Genomic DNA, 22,539 nt, shown 5'->3' with positions numbered 1-22,539 from the left:
CTGAAATAAACATAAACAGAAAATTATTTATTACAAAAGAGATGGCAGGCATGAGATAGGAACGAAAGACGGTTGAGACTTATCATTTGAATTTCCCGCCAAAATCAAACGTTCGGATTTAAAAAAACGGCCCCTCTCCCTGGCGGACGATAATGTAAACAAATCCTAGTGATGCCGAAGGGAAGGGAAGGGGGGCGAGGGAGCAAAGACCCCCCTAGATAACAGAAGAACAATCGGCCCTATCCACGGGGGAAGAAGAAGAAGAACAAGAACTTTAAAAATAACAGGCGCCGGATAAGCCAGATGCCACGAAAACTTGCAAAATAAAAGCCTCCGGTAAGCCAGATGCCGCAGAGCCAACGACGGTCCTCAACCTGGTAATGGCGGGCAGCGGCGGGGGGGTCATACCGACTAACCCAGCGGAGGAACTGGAGCTGGGTTCCATCCCCGTCCTGGAAACCCCCAACGGAGCGCCGGGCAGGGTCCTCGGGTACGGCGGCTATGGGTCCTCCACCGGGTACTACACCGGGGAGACCTTCATGGTGGCGGGCGGGACTCATGTGGCCGTCGAGTCCCTGGCCCAGGCGGCGGTCATCCTCGTCATCGGGGTGGCCATCATCATCTCCAATATCATCATCCTGGCAACCTTCATCACTATGCCGGGTGGGTCATTGTATCATTTCCTACTATAATTTATCACTGACTCCATTTCCTGTTGTCTATAAAAGCTCTAATGTGTTTCATGCATTTGCTTTGGTCACCTAATGGCGACTTTCCACGCTGTTCGATCTCTGGCAGCCTACCTGTTCAGTCCCTTATCCCTAAGGCCGCACTCAATGCCCTTGTCCCAGGTCTTTTTCGGTCTGCCTCTCACAACCCCTCCCCCAGCATTCACACTTCTCATCTTCTGCACCCAAGTGTCATGCCCCATCCTCTCACCATGCCTAAACCATCCCATTTACCCCTCCATCACAATATTAATACATTCCAGTCCCATCCATCTTCTCAACTCTTCAGTTGTAATCCTAGCCTCCCCCCAGGCCTTGCATTCAAGGATGCACTGCACATCCACCTAATCATTGTCATTTCTGTACGATTGAGCCTACGAATATCCTCTTCCTTTACTGTCCAGGTCTCAGTTCCATACAGCATTACACTCCTAACACATGCCACGTACAAAGATCCCTTAGCATGGCGGGAGAGTCCTCTCAATGTTACGAGAAGCAACAGCTCCCTGAACTTCCTCAACCACTCCATACCCTAGCCACAGAACTAGCTCCAACCCCACCAACACATAACATGTCTCCCATGTAGCAAAACTCTTCCACACTCTCAAGAAACCCACCATAAAGATCAGTCCATTCACTCATGAAAATCTCTTCATGCTCTCCCCGACACACCACACACACGAAATTAGCATTATCTCGCAGCCTACGTCTAATACCACTACATCTTTTATGCACCCACACACCTTTGTGACAAACTACTACTGGCCACACTCCCTCAGCTTTGACAGTACCGCCACCAGCCCTAGATACCATCACTTTTGTTTTATCCACATTTACTCGTAATCCCTTGTGACCTAATGAAATGACCTAACCTAACCTAAACCTACACTGTACTCTTTGTCTACACCTTGACCTAATCATAACCTCTATTGCAGGGCCCAAGGACGTGATACTGTGGCTTAGTATTATGACCTAACCTAACCTAACTTGAAGGGGTAATCTTCATCTACATCTTAACCTAATCTCACCCCTCGTCTTGCAGGCCCCAAGGACGTGATAATGTACTACTTAATGTCCTTGGGCGTGAGTGACCTGGTGGCGGGCGTGGTGGTGGTGCCCCTCAGTGTCTACCCAGCCCTGGTGCAGCGGTGGGTCTACGGGGATACGGTGTGTGGACTGGCGGGCTACCTGGAAACTACGCTCTGGTTTGCTCAGCTCTGCACCTTCATGTGGATTAGCGTAGACAGATACCTGGCCATCAGAAAGCCCCTAAGGTATGTGTCTGTCTAATCTATCCGTCTGTCTATCTTTTTACCTATCTATCTGTCTGTCCCAATATATCTATCTGTCTGTCTATCTAGCTATCTATCAGTCTGTTTATAAATATGTCTGTCTGGGTGGTGCACTTTCTCTCGTTGACTTTTGTTTTGTTTGTGTTGCTGCTGGTTGTGTACGTAATTCATTTCATTGTGTGTGTGTGTGTGTGTGTGTGTGTGTAATACCCACATACCTTTTTTTACTGAAAAGTAGAATTAAGAGATATATATATAAATATATATATATATATATATATATATATATATATATATATATATATATATATATATATATATTAGCGGAAAATACAGATGATGATGATGTTTTCATACATTTAAATGAGAAAGAAGGTGATGATGATGATAAGTAGGAGACGGAGGAGGATGTTGGTGGTGATGATGATGATGACGAGGAGCAGAAGCAGGATGATGATGATGATGACAAGTAAGAGACGGAGGAGGGTGTTGGTGATAATGATGATGATGATGAGAAGAAGAAGGGTGATGATGATGACGAATGATCACCGTGTTGATGTAGGTACGAGACGGTGCAATAAAGTTACAGTGCCGATGCTGAACAACTAACGCACATTTTGGTTGTTCAGGTACGAGACGGTGCAGACCAAGACGCGGTGCCAGTGCTGGGTGGTGTTCACGTGGATCACCTCTATGATGCTGTGCTGTCCTCCGCTGCTCGGCTTCAACAGCTCCTCGCACTGGGACGCTGAGGCCTTCGTGTGCTGGTTGGACTGGGGCAGCATGATCGCGTACGCCTTCACGCTAATCCCGATGGTGCTGGGACCCACGCTCATCACGCTCTTCTACACCTACGGCTACATCTTCAACACTATGCGTCGCCTCAAGACCTGTGTGATCGCCCAGGATAAGGAATTCGTCACGGCGCTTATGTCAAATCTGGCCAACCCTGATCACGCCATGTCTTTCGTGCTAGTGCTTGCCTTCTGGCTGTCGTGGGGGCCCTGCGTCGGGGTACGGACATACGAGTACCTCACCGGCCGCCATATTGACATCAGGTTCCTCCACTTCGCCGTCTTCTGGCTAGGCGCGCTCAATTCCTGCTGGAAGTCCATCATCTACATCACCATGAGCCCTAAGTTCCGCCGGGGACTGAAGCTCTTCTGCCTCTCCCTGTGTTGCCAGCGAAAGGCCAGAAATACAGAACTGATCATGGAGTACTAACATGGCGGCCAGTGTGATAGTAAACATTGAGGCAGTGGAGTCATGGCCGCCAGTGGGGTAGCAAAATGGCCGCCGGTGGGGTACTAATAGGGAGTCCTGTGGGAAAGAGACCGTCAGGGGAAAGCCAGTGTCGATTAAAAGTGATGTAAAATGTAGAGTGAGGGATCAGGGTTTCTGTGAAATTCTGAAAAAAGAGAATAATAAAACTTCATGAACAGGATTTCAATGGATTACTGGAACTATTAATTGTTTTGTACAGTTCACGGGAAAAATTAAAATAGGACAAAAAAAATGCAAGTGAGGCGGGAAAAGAACGCCATATCCTGAAAAAAAACAAGAAAAAAAAGTTATTTGAAACAGGACTTCCGCGTATAACTTCTTCCATGTGTTGTTGTTCTCGTGACGCTTTTTTAGAACAGTTTATTCCGTGTTCTAGTGCGGGAGGTGGATAGGATGAACTAAAATAAATAAATACATAAATAAATAAATATCTGCTTGTAACTGCTCAATCTATTTAGCACTGAGAGGCACGCAGTAAACCCTCCGAGAAATTATTCTATCTTGGCTTCATTACACGTCTATACCCCGTTCACTCTAACCTGGCCCAGAGCTGCCATCTCTCCCTATCCAGCGCTGAGCTAGAACGAGAGATTAACGCTTGAATATTAATGCTAGTCACAAAGAAGTGCTGCGGAGAGGAGGCAGAGCTGTAGTATATATAAATGTCGCTATAATTATTTTCCCGCCAAGCTACGTGAGGCAAACTGCAAAAAAAAAAAAGAAAATCTCGGCCAAGTTATGGTGAACGGATTATAGTGACTTTTAAAACGCTTGTCACTGTAGCCATAATGAGGGTAAAAGGAGAAGGAATTGGAATTAAATTAAAACGGAGAAGGAACTGGAATCAGATGTGTTTGAAAATTTAAGAACGAGTTAACGGAATCTGTTTTGAATTTTAAGAGGATCGGAAGCCACTCCTAGCCTGTATAAATTCCCCTTAAGACGGAAAATAGCGTCTTGGAATTTGTTTTAAGAGGTATTTGGGTAGTTTTTCCTTTTCTTATAAGGAGAAAAAGTTAATCTCAGGCTAAGAATGAGTTAATGGAATCTGTTTTGAATTATAAGAGGATCGGAAGCGACTCCTAGCCTGTATAAATTCCCCTTAAGACGGAAAATAGCGTCTTAGAATTTGTCGTAAGTATTTTGCTAGTGTATTCCCTGTTGCTTTTGTAATTAAGGAAAGTAAATCTCAGGCTAAGTGAAGACATATTGGCATCTTGGAATAGCATCTTAAAATTTCTTGCATTCCGAAAAGGTAAAAAAATATGCGTAGTGGAATTTGTTGTCAAAAAAAATAATAATGATAATAATGAAAGAAATGGCAGGAGCACAGTACCTCTTTGGCATCCATGGATTTGATGTTTAAAAATAGAGCTGAAGGTTTGAAAATAGAGCTTGAAGGTTTAAAAATAAAGCTTGGAGGTTTAATAATAGAGCTGGTGGTTTAAAAATACAGCTGGATGTTTAAGATAGAGCTTGGAGGTTTAAAAATAGAGCTTGGAGGTTTAAAAATAGAGCTTGGAGGTATAAAGATAGGGCTGGAAGTTTAAAAATAGAGCTGGAAGGTGGCTGGATGTTTAAAAATAGAGCTTGAATTTTTAATAATAGAGCTGGAAGTTTAAAGATAGACCTGGAGGTTTATAAATAGAGCTGGAAGTTTAATAATAGAGCTGGAAGTTTAATAATAGAGCTTGAATGTTTAATAATAGAGCTGGAAGTTTAAAAATAGAGCTGGAAGTTTAAAAATAGAGCTGGAAGTTTAAAAATAGAGCTGGAAGTTTAATAATAGAGCTGGAAGTTTAATAATAGAGCTTGAATGTTTAATAATAGAGCTGGAAGTTTAAAAAATAGAGCTTGGAGGTTTAAAATAGAGCTCGATGTTTAGAAATAGAGCTTGGAGGTTTAAAAATAGAGCTGGTGGGTTTACTGTCGCCCCTCTCAGTGCTGCAATTCATCAAAAAAACAAAAAAGGGAGATTTGTCATTAATTTTCGTCTCTTCTTTCGTTTTTGTACGCGACAATCTTTTACGGTGAATGTTAGTGTGTTAGGCTCCCATTTTCTTTCGTTAGGGGGGGTCCTTAACCATTTCTCCTCACCGGTTTATTCCTGTGTTGATCGCGGTTCTGATCTCTCTCGTGTGTGACCATCGCGAACTGTTTAGATGCTAGGATGAGCTAGGTAGCATGGAGGAGAGTGTGGGGGTGTTCTACGTGGAATAAATCGGTCAGGGAAAAGCGCTAAGGTCCTCCACAACGCAGCGGAACGCGGGAGTTAGTATCCTACATGCCCTGATCGAGTGGGTGCGTGTTGACCATGTGTAGGCGATTTAGGCATCCCATCCCACCCTATCCTACACTGTTCCACCCCACCTCACCCCACCCCACCCCACCCAATCCAACTCCACCCCACCCCATCCCATCCCACCCCACCCCATCCCATCCCATTCCACTGTATCCTTGTCCTATTCTCTCCTGACCCCTAACCCATTCCAACCCCACCAGCCTGCCTAACCCCACCTCTCTCTCTCCTAATCCAAGCCAAAATCAATGCTCCTGGATCGACTACACGTGGAAATAATGCTCCCGAGGCGGTATTCTTTGACGTGGGGAAGGCTTGGTGTGAATGTAAACACCGCGAGGAAGAAGATTGACTGACGAAGAATTAGACTGCTTCATTTTCGTTTATAAAGATTCCTACCTCGTTCCATGCTGCTCGATCTCTGGCAGCCCCTCCCTTCACTCCCTTATCCCTGAGGTCAACTATGATCTCATCCCAGGTCTTTTTCGGTCTGCCTTTCGCTACTGTACCCCCGACGTTCACACTTCTCACTTTCTGCACCCAGTTGTCATCCTTCATCCTCTCCACGTGCCCAAACCATCTCAGTCTACCCCTCCTCATCACAACACCAATACACTCCAGTCCCATCCTTCCTACCCCTCTTCACCACACCAGTACACTCCAATCCCATCCATTTTACCCCTCCTCATCACAACACCAATACACTCCAGTCCCACCCATTCTACGCTTCCTCATCACAACACCAATACACTCCAGTTCCATCCTTTCAACCCTTCCTCACCACAACACCAATACACTCCAGTTCCATCCTTTCAACCCTTCCTCATCACAACACCAATACACTCCAGTCCCATCCATTCTTCCCTTCCTCAGCACAACACCAATACACTCCAGTCCCATCCATTCTTCCCCTCCTCACCACAACACCAATACACTCCAGTCCCATCCTTTCTTCCCTTCCTCATCACAACACCAATACACTCCAGTCCCATCCATTCTACCCCTCCTCATCACAACACCAATACACTCCAGTCCCATCCATTCTACCCCTCCTCATCACAACACCAATACACTCCAGTCCCATCCATTCTACCCCACCTCATCACAACACCAATACACTCCAGTCCCATCCTTCCTATACGCCTCTCCTCATCACGACACCAATACATTCCAGTCCCACCCGTTCTACCCTTCCTCATTACAACACCAATACACTCCAGTCCCATCCTTTCAACCCCTCCTCACCACAACACCAGTACACTCCAGTTCCATTCTTCCTACTCCTCCTCACCATAACACCAATACACTCCAGTCCCATCCTTCCTACCCCTCTTCACCACACCAATACACTCCAGTCCCATCCTTCCTACCCCTCTTCACCACACCAATACACTCCAGTCCCATCCTTCCTACCCCTCTTCACCACACCAATACACTCCAGTCCCATCCATTCTACTCCTCACCACAACACCAATACACTCCAGTCCCATCCTTTCAACCCTTCCTCACCACAACACCAATACACTCCAGTCCCATCCTTTCAACCCTTCCTCACCACAACACCAATACACTCCAGTCCCATCCATTCTTCCCCACCTCATCACAACACCAATACACTCCAGTCCCATCCTTCCTCTCAACTCTTCCATCGTAAACCTAGCCTCCCCAGGCCTCTCATTCAAGGACGCACTACACATCCACCTAATCATTGTCATTTTTGTACGTTTGAGCCTGCGAATATCCTCTTCCTTTACAGCCCAGGTCTCACTACCATACAGCATTACACTCCCAACACGTGCTGCATATAAAGATCCCTTAGCATGGAGGGAGAGGCAACAGCTTCCTGATTAATTGAAAGAAAATGGTCGACTAACTGAGCAACCTAGATGAACTTTAACAAGGCGTAAGTCATAGCAAATCTTTGTAAATCTTCTAAAAACGTTACAGTTCGAACTTTTAAATAGCAACGGACATTTCAAATTTACTGTTTCTGGAAAAGACAAACAAACTCAAATTGTAACAGACATTTCAAATTTACCGTATCATCTGGAAGACAAAGTTTCAAATCGTAACAGAAAATTTCAAATTTAACGTATCTGCTGGCAAAGACATAAACAAACTTCCAAATCGTAACGGACATTTCAAATTTAACGTCTCTTCTAGAAGACAAACAAATCGTAACGGACATTTCAAATTTAACGTATCTTCTGGAAAAGACATAAGCAAACTTTCAAATCCAAACAAACTGGAGTAGGCATAATCAGTCTGTCATCTACTGTATGTACTAAAAGAAAAAGAAAAAAGAAATAACTGACTCTCTCCACATTCGTTTTTTCGGTGTCATTGTTATACTTCGTCAGTCAGGCTTCTGGGCAAGTGACTCGGAGTTACAAAATAATAATAATAATAATAATAATAATAATAATAATAAAAATGATGATGATGGTGATAATAATAATAATAATAATAATGATAATAACAATAAGTGATAATAATAATAATGATAATAATAATAGTGATAATAATAATAGTGATAATAATAATAATAATAATAATAATAATAATGATAATAATAATAGTGATAATAATAATAATAATAATAATAACAATGAAAATAATAATGATGATAATAATAATAATAATAATAATAATAATAAATGAATAAATGACTAAATATTGGGTCACACTGTAATATGAGATTTCGTTTTCTAGGAAGGACTACAGTAGGAGGGCAGAGACCAACCATGCTATATTTAACCGTAGAATAAGACAAGGATAGCACGGTGTAATTCAGCCTTGTTCATACTGGAAAAAATAAGTCTTAATATTTCACCGTAGAATATGACAAGGATAGGACGGTGTAACTGCCTTGTTCGTACTGGAAAAAATAAATCTTGATATTTAATCGTGGAATAAGACAAGGATAGGACGGTGTAACTGCCTTGTTCATACTGGGAAAAGTCTTTATATTTCACCGTAGAATAAGACAAGGATAGCACGGTGTAACGCTTTCTATGCCCTGTTTATACTGGAAAAACAAAAAACAACGACAAGAAGACGTGAGAGTAAAATATTCCTGTCTTGTTCATCATAAAAAAAAAAAACAGTTGAGAGAATTTATTATTATTTATGAACTGAAAAAAGAACAGTTAAGAGACAATTTATTTATATTCATTTATTTATGGTGGTAAAGAAGCCTCCCTCATGTCAGAATATCGCCTTAACCCCTTCCCTCCATGACCTGTGTTCTCGTGGGCTGGCGAGTCTCCCAAACACCTCCTCCTAAGCGATTTATTTTGCTCGTGGCACTAGAAGGCTCCATTGTGACATACTGTATACTCTCTCTCTCTCTCCACACACACACACTCCTCTTCAACTTCCTTCTTTTCGTTGGCTTTCCGTGTCTTGCATAACGATTTGCGGGCTCCTGGCCTTTGGTTCCTTCTTCCTTGCATAAAAGAAAGAAGGAAGCAAAGAAGAGTGTAGACGCACTAACTGTAGGGTTCAGAAGTCACCTCCACCCTGTTCACTCTAACTTGGCCTAAAATTGCCATCCCTCCATCTTGAATGCTGAGTTGTAACAGTAGATTAACACTAGAATATGCCGCTAGTCAGGAAGTGCTGCAGTAATGATGTAGAGCTACTAGAATGTGATGCTAGTCACGAAGAAGTGCTGCAGAAAGAATATAGAGACTAAAATTGCCATCTCCATCTCGAATGCTGAATAGTAATTGTACCCATAGATTAACACTAGAATATGATGCTGGTCACGAAGAAGTGCTATAGAAACGATGTAGTCACAAGAATATGATGCTAGTCACGAAGAAGTGCTATAGAAAGAATATAGAAGCACTAGAATATGATGCTAGTCACGAAGAAGTGCAATAAAAAGATATTGTCACTAGAATATAATGCTAGTCACGAAGAAGTGGTATAGAAAGGATGTAGAGGCACTATTGTAGATACTAGATGATCCTAGTCACGAAGAAGTGCTTTTTCCGCTACTGAGCTACATGATATAAGCTGCAAAAGGATGAAAATTTCGGCCAAGTTAAAGTGAATGAGTTGTAACGCCTCTTCCTTAGCGATTTATTCTTGGATATGGCCGGATGGCGATAGTGGAAGGGTTTATGTAGCAAAAGAGGACAATAAGGGATAATAAAATAAATCGCTTAGGATGAGGCCATGCGGAGAGTAATCTTTAGGCCTTGGTGGAGAGGATGGAGAGTGAGAGACTGACGAGGAGAGTGTATGTGAGTGAGGTGGAAGGGGGGAGAGGGAGGGGGAGACCAAGGATGAGATGGAGGGATGGAGTGGAGGTGTATTTGAGAGAAGGGGGTGTGAGGTGGGAGCAGGGCAGTGAAATGGCGGGGGACAGGGCGACATGGAGGCGATTTGTTTGCGGCCACCCCTTACGGGATTGAGGCGTCTGACAATAGATAGGATTAGGTGTTAGGGAGCCTCCATAGCCCACGAAAATACGGGTTCTTGGCTCGTATTCTCGTCAGGTAAGGAAGCTCCCTAACACCTTTTCCTTAGCGATTTATTTTTGGATAGGGCTGGCTAGTATAATTTTGCACGTTATTTATCCAGAAAATGGTGATAATAGAATGATTTAAGTATCACAGAAGAGAAATGTGTAATAATAAAATAGTAAAATAAATTGCTTAGGAAGAGGTGTTAGGAAGTATGGCGGTGTTGGAAGTATTTATAACAGAAGAGGATAGTAAGATGCAATAATAAAATAAATAATAAATCGTTTAGGAATAGGTGTTAAGGAGCATGGTAATGTTGGAATTATCACGGAAGAGGACAGTAAGGCGTAATAACAATCTTTAAAAAATCACTTAGGAAGAGGTGGACAGTAAGGTGTAATAATAAAAAAATAATAAAATAAATCGCTTAGGAAAATGTGTATAATAATTCAAAAAATTATTTTAAAAAAATAAATCGCTTAGGAAGAGGTGTTAGGGAGCTTCAGTGGTACGGCAATATAGGCCTTATGGAGGGAGGGTGCATGGGTTAATATTGTTGTCTATCGTGCTGTTCTTGCTGGAATGTGCTAGGCAGGCTTTAGCATTTCATAACATATCAGTGTTTATAGAAGCGTCCAGGAACATAATAATAATAATAATAATAATAATAATAATAATAATAATGGAGTCTTTTTAAATAAGCGTTTCATGTGAGGATGTTACATATATATATTTTTTAGAAGTCTTTCCGTGGCGTTCCTTTGTTTTGGGTAATACGAAGATGGCCGTTTCCTCTTCAATGTACTATTTCTCTCCCCTTTAACGATTTGTGAATGTTCCACTGTTAATTTCTCTATAGCTAAGGTGGCATGTGTGTGTAGAGACAATTTGCACGCCAACTTTGTGTACTGACGTGTTAGCATACGAGTAATAATAAAAAAAAGTACTACTAATACTAATATGTACTGTAATTATTGATTGTGCATTAATAGACTGTTTGTGAAGGATGTAGCGAATTATACTCAGTGCAGTGGGTGGCAATTTGAATTTTTATATAACTGAAATTTCAAATTCCCGCGGTCCCCTGAAAGAAACCTCGTATGTCTTGTAAAACTTTCGAATCTTTGGGCGACCGCGAAGTTTGAAATTTAAATTGAGTTGATTTCCGGCGACCGCGAAGTTTGAAATTAGATCTGAGTTGATTTCCTAACGGTCCTAACGCCCATGACGGTTTATTTCTGATTTGATGGTATATTTGTGATTTGTTTACCTTGTGTGAGCGTTCCATTGTTTGCAGAGATGGTTGCACTCTTTGCCAGAATGATATATTGTATTTTCGTTGTATTTTGAGGTGAAATTAGCAAACAAACACAACCATTGCCTTCCAGTATTCTTTCTTTCTTTGTTTCTGCAGGAGGGACTAAGTACGTGGAAAAGATACCTTGTCCCCTCGTAGTCTGTCCTGCAATAACAAATCATATACTTAGAGGTGATTGTTTGTTTGTAAATTAACTTCTTGATTGACGCTGGAGATTTGAAAGATTAAATAAAATGTATAAAGTATCATGCAAAATAATTTATTAGTGTTATACGTAAATATTTAAAGAAAGAATAGGCATCACGAAGTCTCCAGAACCAACTAAAATACAACTGTCACTGGAAAGCAAATTTGAAATGTAACAGAACTTTTGAATATTTGAAGTTTTGAATATTTAAATTTTTGCACATTTGAAATTTTGAGTATTTGAAGTTTTGAATATTTAAACTTTTGAATATTTGAACTTTTGAATATTTAAAGGTTTGAATATTTGAACTTTTGAATATCTGAAGGTTTGAATATTTGAAGGTTTGAATATTTAAACTTTGGAATATTTGAAGTTTTGAATATTTAAACTTTTGAATATTTGAACTTTTGAATATTTGAACTTTTGATTATTTGAACTTTTGAATATTTAAACGTTTGAATATTTGAAGTTTTGAATATTCGAAGTTTTGAATATTTAAACTTTTGAATAATTGAAATTTTGAATATTTAAACTTTTGAATATTTAAACTTTTGAATATTTAAATTTGAATATTTAAACTTGTACCTTACGATATTTAGAGATGCCTATCAAAACACTAACCGCTTTTTTGTCCATATTCTTTTTCAGCATTTGGTAGTTCAGGAAATGTGGACAGTTGACGTATTTTCGCTTATTAGAATCAGTGTCACGGCATTGGGTAGGAATTTGACTCGGAACGGTTTAGAAGAGCTAGATTTTCAAAGTAGTTTCAAAGTAGGAGTGAAATAGAGGAAGAAATGAGGGGATGTAAATGAAAATAAGTGAGGGAAACGGAAGAGGGAAAGAAAATGGAGTTGGGGAAAGAGGAGGAGCCAAGGAAGAAAAAAATGATGCAGAAAGAGAAAAGAAGAAAGAAAAAGAATTTATTTTTGGATATGCCTGGTTAATATTCTTTTGTACGTTATGCAGAGTATGGCGATGAAACTCCCTAACACCCTTCCTCGGCGATTTATTTTGGGATATGGCTGGTTAATATCCTTTTGTACGTTGTTTATGCAGAGTATGACGATATTGGAAGGATTTATGAGACAGTATAGGACAGTAAGGGGTAATAAACAGAATAAATCGCTTAGGAAAAGGTGTTAGGGAGCTACCTTACGCTACGAGAATACGTGCTTAAAAACAATTACATAGCCTCGTATAACCTTAGTTGAAGAGGCTCCCTAACACCTGTTCCTTAGCTATTTATTTTGCTTATTACACCATATTCTCCTATTCTTTGATACATAAATCCTTCCCATATCACCATACTTTGCATAAATAAGGTACTCAAGGACATTAACTAGTCTTATCCAAAAATAAATCGCTAAGGAAGAGGTGCTAGGGAGTCCTTATCTGACGAGAATACGAATGTCAAAAAATTAATTATACCTGAGAGAAAGAAATTTAAAAAGAAAAATGAAAGATATGTGTACCGTTGCTGTATTTAATTGTATTCAGATAAATCGCTTAAAAAACTGTGCTTGTGGATATGTATGTATAAAAGAATGTGTAGTGAAGGTAGGCACGATAATGAGTTAGTATAAAAAGAAAACGGAGCTGGATGTAAATTGTATGCAGATAAATCGCTTACAAACCTGTGCTTATGGATATGTTTGTGTCATCTTTGTTCGTTCACTTATATTTCACCCTGAGATGAATATATTGCGTGTCCGTATGGTACATGTCCCTTGGCAGTACATGTACTGTATGTATATAAATCGAAATTAAAAACAAAGTTTTTACACAATTTGCAAGAAATGTTTTTTTTCGTTTTAGTTCATCCTAGACTTACCTGCTGCATATTAAAGAATATATATATATATATATATATATATATATATATATATATATATATATATATATATATAAAGTTTAATTTTTTCGTTTCGTAAATTGGAAAACGTTCAACCGTTGTTCAGGCTGTAGCAGTTTAAGCTATATATATATATATATATATATATATATATATATATATATATATATATATATATATATATATATATATATATATATATATATGTTAAGATTATGGCAAAGTTAAATCAAAGTATATTGTTTCCTTCATTGCTTTTGAAAATTTACGTATCTGCTTAAACCGGGTAAATATATAGTATGGACACCAAATATATATTCATTTTGGGGTAGAGTTCAGTTTTCAAACTCAAATCTTTTAAAAAAGAAAAGTACACCAGGGCGATTCAAACAGGCAGGAGAGCAACCGTCTTTTTTTTTTTTTTTTTTTTAATAATTCCCAACCGTTTCTCAGGGAGTTCATTGTGCTTGTTTACTTATATGTTTACTCCCGCTGCTTGTGCTTTTATTCTCAGCCATTTTCAGTATGTTGAGAATAATGGAGGAGGGATTTTTAAAAAGTGTTTGAGGTAAGTTTGAAATATTCCGTTAGGTTGTGTTTGGGGTTGCCAGTTTGAATCGAAATGTTTATATGTTTATTGCCGTTGTTTATACGTTTATTCTAAGCCATTTTGAGCATGTTGAGAATAACAGAGGAGGGATTTATAAAAAGTTTGGAGTTGCCAGTTTGAAATGACGTTTTTATTAAGGTGGACCTTTTGACCGTTGGTGTATGTGTGTGAACGGGCTGGCTCTCGCATTCCGGGTTTATTTTGGATTTAAATTTTGAGTTTTGAATTACAATCCTTTCGTTAGACTTATTCCTACATAAAATGTAACACAACATTTGAGTTATTTAAATCACTGTTCTGTCCTAGGCTTGTCCTTCGGTTCCTTCTTCCTGACATAAAAAAAAAATAAATCGCTTGAGAGGAGTTACAAAGCCTCCATGCCACTTTCTGCACCCCGAAATGTCCGGATCAGCCCGTCTGCGCACACCCACAGCAAGAAGGTCGCAAACCCGAAAATCAAACGCCGTCAAAGTAGGCTCTATGGCTGGGCGTGTTAGGGGAGAGAATAGCTTGCTTCCCTCCCCTGGTAAAAGCCGTTGTTAGGAGGAATATTTAAATGTGAGAGATACGATATTTGTACGATTATGTGAAGTTACGATAAGTGTACGATGATTTTGTGGAGTTACGATGATTGTGGGATTATTTTCGTGATTTTATGAAGTTAGGATAATTGTACGATAATTCTGTGTGAAGTTACGATTATTTTTTGAAGTTACGATAATTGTATGGAGATGTTTCAATAATACTGCATTTTTTTTACAGGCTGATTTCATGAACTTTATATTGATTTGAAAATTGAACGTTAACGGTTATTGTACGTTAAATTTATTAACTTCTGGAATTATTTGTGAACGTGATAATTGTTTGATGACTTATAATTTGTGTTTTGGTTAATATGATCATTTTTTGGACGTCAACGTGATGTGTGTTTATCTTTATATATATGTTTAGATTTCAGAGGTAATGCTTTTTTTTTTTTTTATATAATTTCGTAATAATGTGAACGCTACGATAATTTTGTGAACGAACTAAACTTAGAGGAATTGTTGTTAATTATTCCTGTTGTATAATAATTGCTGATCTGTTATGCATAAGGAGGCCCAGTTTATGTTTTATTGTTATTATTATTATTATTATTATTATTTTGCCAGGGAACTGTTCAGGTTGACGGCGACAATACCTTTTATATAATTGTTGATAATTTCGAGCCTAATGACCAGTAACCCTTTCACTCCGAGGGGTAATTTCTGAAGAGTAATTACTAGGGGATAATTTCTGAAGGTTAATTTCCGAGGTAATTTCTGAAGGGTATTTTCTGAGGGCTGCTTTTTGAGGGGCAATTTCTGAGGTAATTTCTGAAGGGTTACTTCTGAGGTAATTTCTGAGGGGTAATTTCTGAAGGGTAACTTCTTAAAGGTAATTTCTAAAGGGTAATTTCTGGGGTGATTTCTGAGGTAATTTATGAAGGATGATTTTTTAAGGGTAATTTCTGAGTTAATTCCTGAAGAGTAATTTCTTAGGTAATTTCTGAAAGGCAGTTTCTGAAATCATTTCTGAAGAGTAATTTTTGGGGTAATTTCTGAAGGGTAATTTGTGGTAATATCTAAAGGGTAACTTCTTAAGGGTAATTTCTGAGGTAATTCCTGAAGGGTAATTTCTGGGGGTAATTTCTAAGGGTTAACATCTGAAGGGTAATTACTGAGGGTTAACTTCTGAAGGGTAATTTCTGAGGTAATTTCTGAAGAGTAATTTCTGAGGGATAATTTCCGAAAGGTAACTTCTTAAGGGTAATTTCTGAGAGTAATTTCTGGTGGGTACTTGTGGTGAAAGGGTTAAGGGTATTTTAGGTGATAATTTCTTAATTTGTATTTTAATTTGTAACGAATAAATGGATCTCTCTAATTATCCCTTAGTAATTATTTTGGCCATTTATCAATTATTTTCTGAGTTATGGTGAATTAAATTTTTTTGTATAATTATCCCGGTAATAATTTGGTTTATTGTCCTTCGTCTGTATAATTCTTCCCCGTAATTAACCGTATTTAAGAATGTCCATATGTATAATGGTAATGATGCTATTAATTTTACTGTATTTTAATGTGTTGTAAATATGTATAAGGATTGCTAGTGTTAATATTACTTCTATTACAATTATCATTATTATATCAGGTTTCTATAATTTAAGTTTTTATACATAGATTTAAGTGAATTATTCAGAATTATTGTCATGTTTGCTAAGTAGGTTGTTATTACTGTATTATTATTATTATTATTATTGCCTAGCAGATTTCTGACCATGATTTGTATGTCCAGGTATTATTTTTATCACCATTATTTTTTAAAACCTCCTTCCGTTACGTCCGCTAACGCCCATAACGTATACAGTAACTAAAAATATATTCTTTATTTTGCTTGTCATATCGAAAGTGTTGATACATAACTGAACGTTTAAATAAGGTGGTAAACTCAACGCAATAACGAGAAATCAGGATAAAAATAAATAAATGGTTTGTTCGGTATATCAGGCTTCCGTGGATGGACCAGTCAGCGTTCACTTCGAGCTACGTAGGGGCCAGTGAACGCGTCATAGTGCATCGTAGCAGACAATCAGAACGCGGGAAATTTCAAATCGCCCGTGGCTCAAAAAAACGTTACTCTCGATGTTAATATCCGTTTTCGTCACACATTTTGAGTTTTTATAATTATTGGGAGTTGGTTTACTAATTTTAGGCATTTAATTGTTAGAAAATAAGGTAGATGCACCATTTTATTTCATTCGTAACAAAAAATGAAATAGGTTACTGTGTATAAGTTAACCTGATGTATGTTAATTTTGCTGTTACTAAGATGATTAACTTCTAGATGTTAGATTGACTAGTTTAGCAACCTATTTCCTCTAATTTTACTAACAAATTAACCTAACCTAATTTAACCTAGCCTAGCCTAACCTTATCTCTCCTAGCCTCACCCTTACCTAACTGGGAATAACGTCCGTTGAGCCCCATTTAAATTTCAAAAACCATGGAATGACGGTTGCAGCTTGGACTCCACGTGGCCTGACCTTTACGTTTGAATGTGGATCCCAATTCTTTGATTTTTTGAAAGCCGGCGAGTTTGTATTAGGGAACTGATTTCAATAAAGATGAGCAGCAATTGAGCTAGTTTTATTTCTCTCTCTCTCTCTCTCTCTCTTTCTCTCTCTCTCGTTTATTGTTTTATTTACTCTCTCTCTCTCTCTCTCTCTCTCTCTCTCTCTCTCTCGTTTATTGTTTTATTTACTCTCTCTCTCTCTCTCTCTCTCTCTCCTCCAACTGTCAACCAATTCTGTTCATCTGAGTCATAGGAGCCTGAATGAGAGAGAGAGAGAGAGAGAGAGAGAGAGAGAGAGAGAGAGAGAGCTATGGAGACTGAGAGACTAATGTGAAGAGAAGACTTTTTTGTCATCAGTAACAAGTGTGACATGATTACCAGTAGCAGTAGTAGTAGTAATTGTAGTAGTGACAGTAGTAGCAGTAGCAGTAGTAGTAATTGTAATAGTGGTAGTAACAACAACATCAATAATAGCAGTAGTAGTAGCAACAACATTGACAGCAGCAGCAGTAGTAGTAGTAGTAGTAGTAACAGCAGCAGCAACAACAATAGTAGTAGTAATAGTAGTAGTAGTAGCAGTAGTGGTAGTAGTAGTAGTAGTAGTAGTAGTACCAACAACAATAGTAGTAGTAGTAGTAGTGCTACCCAAAGCTCATTTGAAGATGAACCCAGTGGACTGCAGGCCAAGTCTACCCTTCTGTAGGCCACCATGTTCTCTTCGGGGGATAGGGTGGGGTCTGAGGGACGTTTAGGCCTATAGTCTGCTCATCGTATTTAAGATATATATTAATGTGAATTCAAGCATCATTTGTGTTGGACGGTATTAGGCGTAAAATTGCCATCTCTCTGGCCAATAACAAGACATTGCTACTAGAATATGGTGCTAGTCACGAAGATGTGCTATGGAAATAATGTGGATCCATAGTATTGCTTGATTCTGCCTCGGAGCTACAGAAAATAAATTACAAAAGGACGATAATCCCTGCATAGTTATCATCATCATCATCATCATCTAGATCTCCTTTCCCACCGTAGGGCAGTGTGAGGAGTAGCAGTGTCCAGACAGACCAAATCTGCCCAGTCCAATGGTTCACGCTTCCATTCGCTCGCCATTCAAGCCCGCAGAATCCTGGCTCTATCTGATACGCCAAAAATATTTACCACGTTCTGTAGCTTCACATAAACGTGTCCGATAGAGTCAAAAAAGGGATGCTAAATCCCTGATCATGCGCTTCTCCTTACAATATTCATCCAGCCAGCTCGATCTCTTGACAGTTCCCTAGCCTCACCGACTTCCTCACATACTCATCCACCATATCCCTCCACCTTCTCCTTGGCCTACCTTGCCTCCACCCTCCTTCAGATTCTCTCGGATATACCTTTTTCACCACTCTATTGTTATCCATTCTCTCCACATTCCCATACCATCTCAGTACACTCTCTTCGATTCTGGTGTCCACAGACTTCTTACTCCACATCTTTCACGAATCACATTATTTCGTATCTTATCCACCCTCTGAACTCTACATACATTCCTCAGCAGTCCCATCTCCACTGCTGTCACTCTTGACTTTTCATTTTCATGCCACACCATAGTCTCACATCCATACGTTAAAGTTGGTACTAACACTCCTTCATGTAAGCCTCGTGCAGCTGGAACACTCAAGCCTGTTTCTTATCAAGGCCTTCATTGCACCAGCTATTTTCCCTCCTTGTATCACTCTACTTTCCACTTCTTTGGCACATTTTTCTCTCTTCTATCACCGTACCCAGGTATGTGAACTCTCTGCTTAGTTATCATAAATGAGTATTGTACCGTACATCGCACGCAAATGCGAATGATCATTGGTATTTTAGATACATATGAAGATTACTACAGTCAATTTGTGAATCACATTCGTTTTCAGTAAAATCATTCTATCACATGTAACTGCTAGAGACTCTATAGAGCCTCAGGTAACTGCGTTAGCGAAGAAAACCCAATATAAAAGGGAGGGGGTGACATACGGTAACTGTAAGGCCTAAAATATTTCAAATACAGTCTGACACAAAGAAAGTGAATAGTTTGATTTACTACAATATTTAAACGTGTACTGTGATGAAAATATCTATACAAAGTACAGTACTAGCACTTGAATAATATTTTTAGCCCGGCGGGTAATAAACAAAAAGCGACGCCGCCGTGACGTCATCCACGCTTGGCCGAGGCAGGTAAAATTCGAGTATTTAAAGGCATCAGCGGCGTGACAGGAGTTATTTAGCAGTTCTGATAAAGTTTCTGGCTTGTTTTTAATATATCTGGGCTCGAGGCACACAAATTTATATTATTTTTCCCATAGAAGTGATGTTATATTTTGAGCTGGGTCTTACGAGGTTAATTACAGGTCATGAATCGGCGCCCAAGAAAACAATGTCAGTTTTTTCTGTTTAGATGTTATTAGTCGTTTATTGAGGGTTCTAGGCCTCCTCGACGATTTTTTAGTGTCATTTTCAAAGATTTAAGGTTGTTCAGTGTATATATAAGGTGTTTTGAAGGCTTCCTAGTGTGAGGTAAGAGGATTTTGACACCGTTTGTGGTGGCTGTGTGGTAGGGGCATGTGGTGAAAATGAGGATAAAAAACCAAGAGATATATGTCAGTCAGGCTAATTTAATATGCATTTTAACCCCTCTAAAAGACTGGTGTTGATACTGACTGATAAAAATGATACAGTAATGTTAAAAGTTAGGCCTTCTGTACTCTAACTTAGCCTAAAATTACCGTATCTCTGCCTTGAACGCTGAGTTATAACAGAAATCGGCACAGAATATTATGCTAGTCACAAAGAAGTGCTGTGGAAGGATGTAAGGCCATAATATTGTCTTACTCTGTCAGTAAACTCCATGAAATAAGTTGCAAGAGGATGAAAGTTTGGGCCAGGTTAAGGTGAAAGAACTGTAACATTAACCAGCTTACTGTATGAGTTTATGTATTACTGTATAGCCTAATTATACAGTAAGTTTGGGTAGGCATTATCAGACTTGCAGTATAAAGTTAGAACATCATATATTTCCCAGTTTGATAAATACTATTCTATCTCTCTATCTATCTATTGCCAGACACGACAATCCCGCAAAGGGTGGCCATTTGACACTGAGTTAGTTGTTTTACAGGGAGGGGCACCAACCCACTTGTTGAGACGTAGGGAGCACGTATGGTTTGGTTATATGGTTACCACCCAGCGTTGTAAATGGTAATACTAATGAAATTTATATGAGTTACACACTGTTATAAGCTAATGAAAAGTGGAAACAGGCTGGGTACAGATTTTTTATTTATTTTTGTACATATCAACAGAGGAAGGAAAAAAATTATTCTACCCAAACGATCCTATAAAACAGTCTGGTTATAGGATCAAAATAAACTAGCATATCATTGGACTTTTAAGAATATATAGCATTATTCCCATTATCAGTCTGAAAAGTATATATTAAATTGATCCCACCTGCAGTTTACCATATAGGCTAGAGACTGTACACTGGTGGGTTTTATATTTTTCAGAATTTGTTGCAGTTGATGATTTTCTTTTTATATAATTTCCATATGAGTGGATTCTTTCATAGGCTATTTCAGTTAATTTACCCTTTTGTGTTTTACTTGATTTAGTTCTCATTTTTTTTCTGTTTTCTGTATGTTTTAATTCATGTTTGTTTTCCACATTGCAGTATTATTGTTAACGGTATTATTGTTATTATTATTATTATTATTATTATTATAGTGATTCATTGGCCTATTTTCCTATTTATGGTATATTTTCATGATATGCTACCCATACATTATTTGTTATATTTCCATTATATATTTTTAGGATTGTATTCTTACATGTTTTGCTTGATAGAATTGCTCATATTAGTATTTGTTTAGTGTATTTACCTCTTGATGGTATTCACCAATTATTATTTCCTCCCTACTGTAGATACATGAAGTTGGGTGTGTAAGTTATGTTTAGGTTAGGTTTAAAAAAAATACTTTTTTCTATACATATATTGGTACCATATTTTCATAAGACCCCTTCTGTTAAATAGTATATTACAAAACGATATCATTGTGTTAAAGCAGTTAATTGTCTATCATCTGTAAATCTTTAGTAGAAGTAATGGTTACAGTTTTGTTGTAAGCTGCAGTGCTGTTCCCAGCTTGGTTTGGTTAGGTTAGGTTGGTGTGTTTTATTTTCAGATCAATTACAGTAATATCCAGTCCCAGGTTCTATCTCTCTTTCAATAGCCAGATGCCATAATCCAGTAAAAGGTGGCCATTTTACCTTGAGTAAACTGTTTTACTGGGAGGGGCACTAAACCTCCCCCAACCCAATTGTTAACACAGGGAACATGTATGGGTTGGTTATATGGTTACCACCCATCGTTGAAAATGGTTTCTTGGTTAACGCTGAGTGTAAAGTCACCTGAAAAAGAAGGAGGATTAATAATGAGTGATGGAAAGATGGGAGTAGTAGGAAGAAAGGAGAGCAGACAGAAAAAGAATGATAAAGGTGAAGGAAGAAGTAAACAGCAGTACATCAAGTGAGCCCCCTTTCATTTATAGGGTTGTGAAAATTATATCCAGGCTGAATATACAGTAATAATCAAGAAATGGCAAGGATAAATTGGAAAACATGACCCCTTGATCTATAGGTTAGCCACTGGACCTTTTATTAGCATCTGTGAAAATTCCTGGAACTCATTCCTGCATTTGTCCCCAGTCCAGGATGGGAGAAGCACATGGCAAAACCCGAGGCCGGAGGAGGTGATTGTGGGCTGCGTTGAGGTGATTGTGTAATGTGTTGAGGTGATTGTAATGTGTTGAGGTGATTGTGAGCTGCATTGGGGTGATTGTGGGCTGTGTTGAGGTGATTGTGGGCTGTGTTGAGGTGATTGTGGGCTGCATTGATTTGATTGTGGGCTGCGTTGGGGTAATTGTCTACTGCGTTGAGGTGATTGTAGGACGCATGCTGTCATCCCCCATCACTCCATCACCACCACGTCAACAGTACCGAAGCGGCTGAAAACTTAAGACATACACTGGTGAGTTAGCTGTGGTGCGTTTGTTCTCACTTGACAAAGGCTGGTCTATTTGTCATTTGAGTAAGCTCCCTAATACCTTTTCCTAAGCAATTAATTTTTTTATTACACCTTACTGCCCTCTGCCATGTTACATAAATCCTTCCAATATTGCCACACTCTGCATAAATAACGTACAAAGGGATATTTACCAGCCATATCCAGAAATAAATCACTAAGGAAGAGGTGTTAGGGAGCTTCCTTATCCGACGAGAATAGCAGCCAAAGATCCCTAACCTCTTTTTGAAATTAGTTGCACAGTTTTCGTCAGGTTGGAAAGTTGGCTGTGCTCTTTGTACTCTAACT

General features: G+C 39.0%; 1 protein-coding gene across 1 annotated transcript; it reads left to right on the top strand.

Annotated features, from left to right (window-relative positions):
- Positions 1-539: 539 nt before the first annotated feature.
- LOC145390635 (melatonin receptor pdcr-1-like) lies at positions 540-3,345 on the top strand. The gene is made up of 3 exons (XM_080265427.1): positions 540-663; positions 1,771-2,002; positions 2,650-3,345. Exons 1-3 carry the CDS (start codon positions 540-542, stop codon positions 3,242-3,244), a joined length of 951 nt encoding a protein of 316 aa, XP_080121553.1. The 3' UTR covers positions 3,245-3,345.
- Positions 3,346-22,539: the final 19,194 nt, after the last annotated feature.

Source organism: Coenobita brevimanus, chromosome 15 (genome assembly GCF_032717465.1).
Source record: "Coenobita brevimanus isolate Jiangsu-jjx chromosome 15, ASM3271746v2, whole genome shotgun sequence".
NCBI lineage: Eukaryota > Metazoa > Arthropoda > Malacostraca > Decapoda > Coenobitidae > Coenobita > Coenobita brevimanus.
This window is presented reverse-complemented; position numbering and strand designations above follow the sequence as displayed.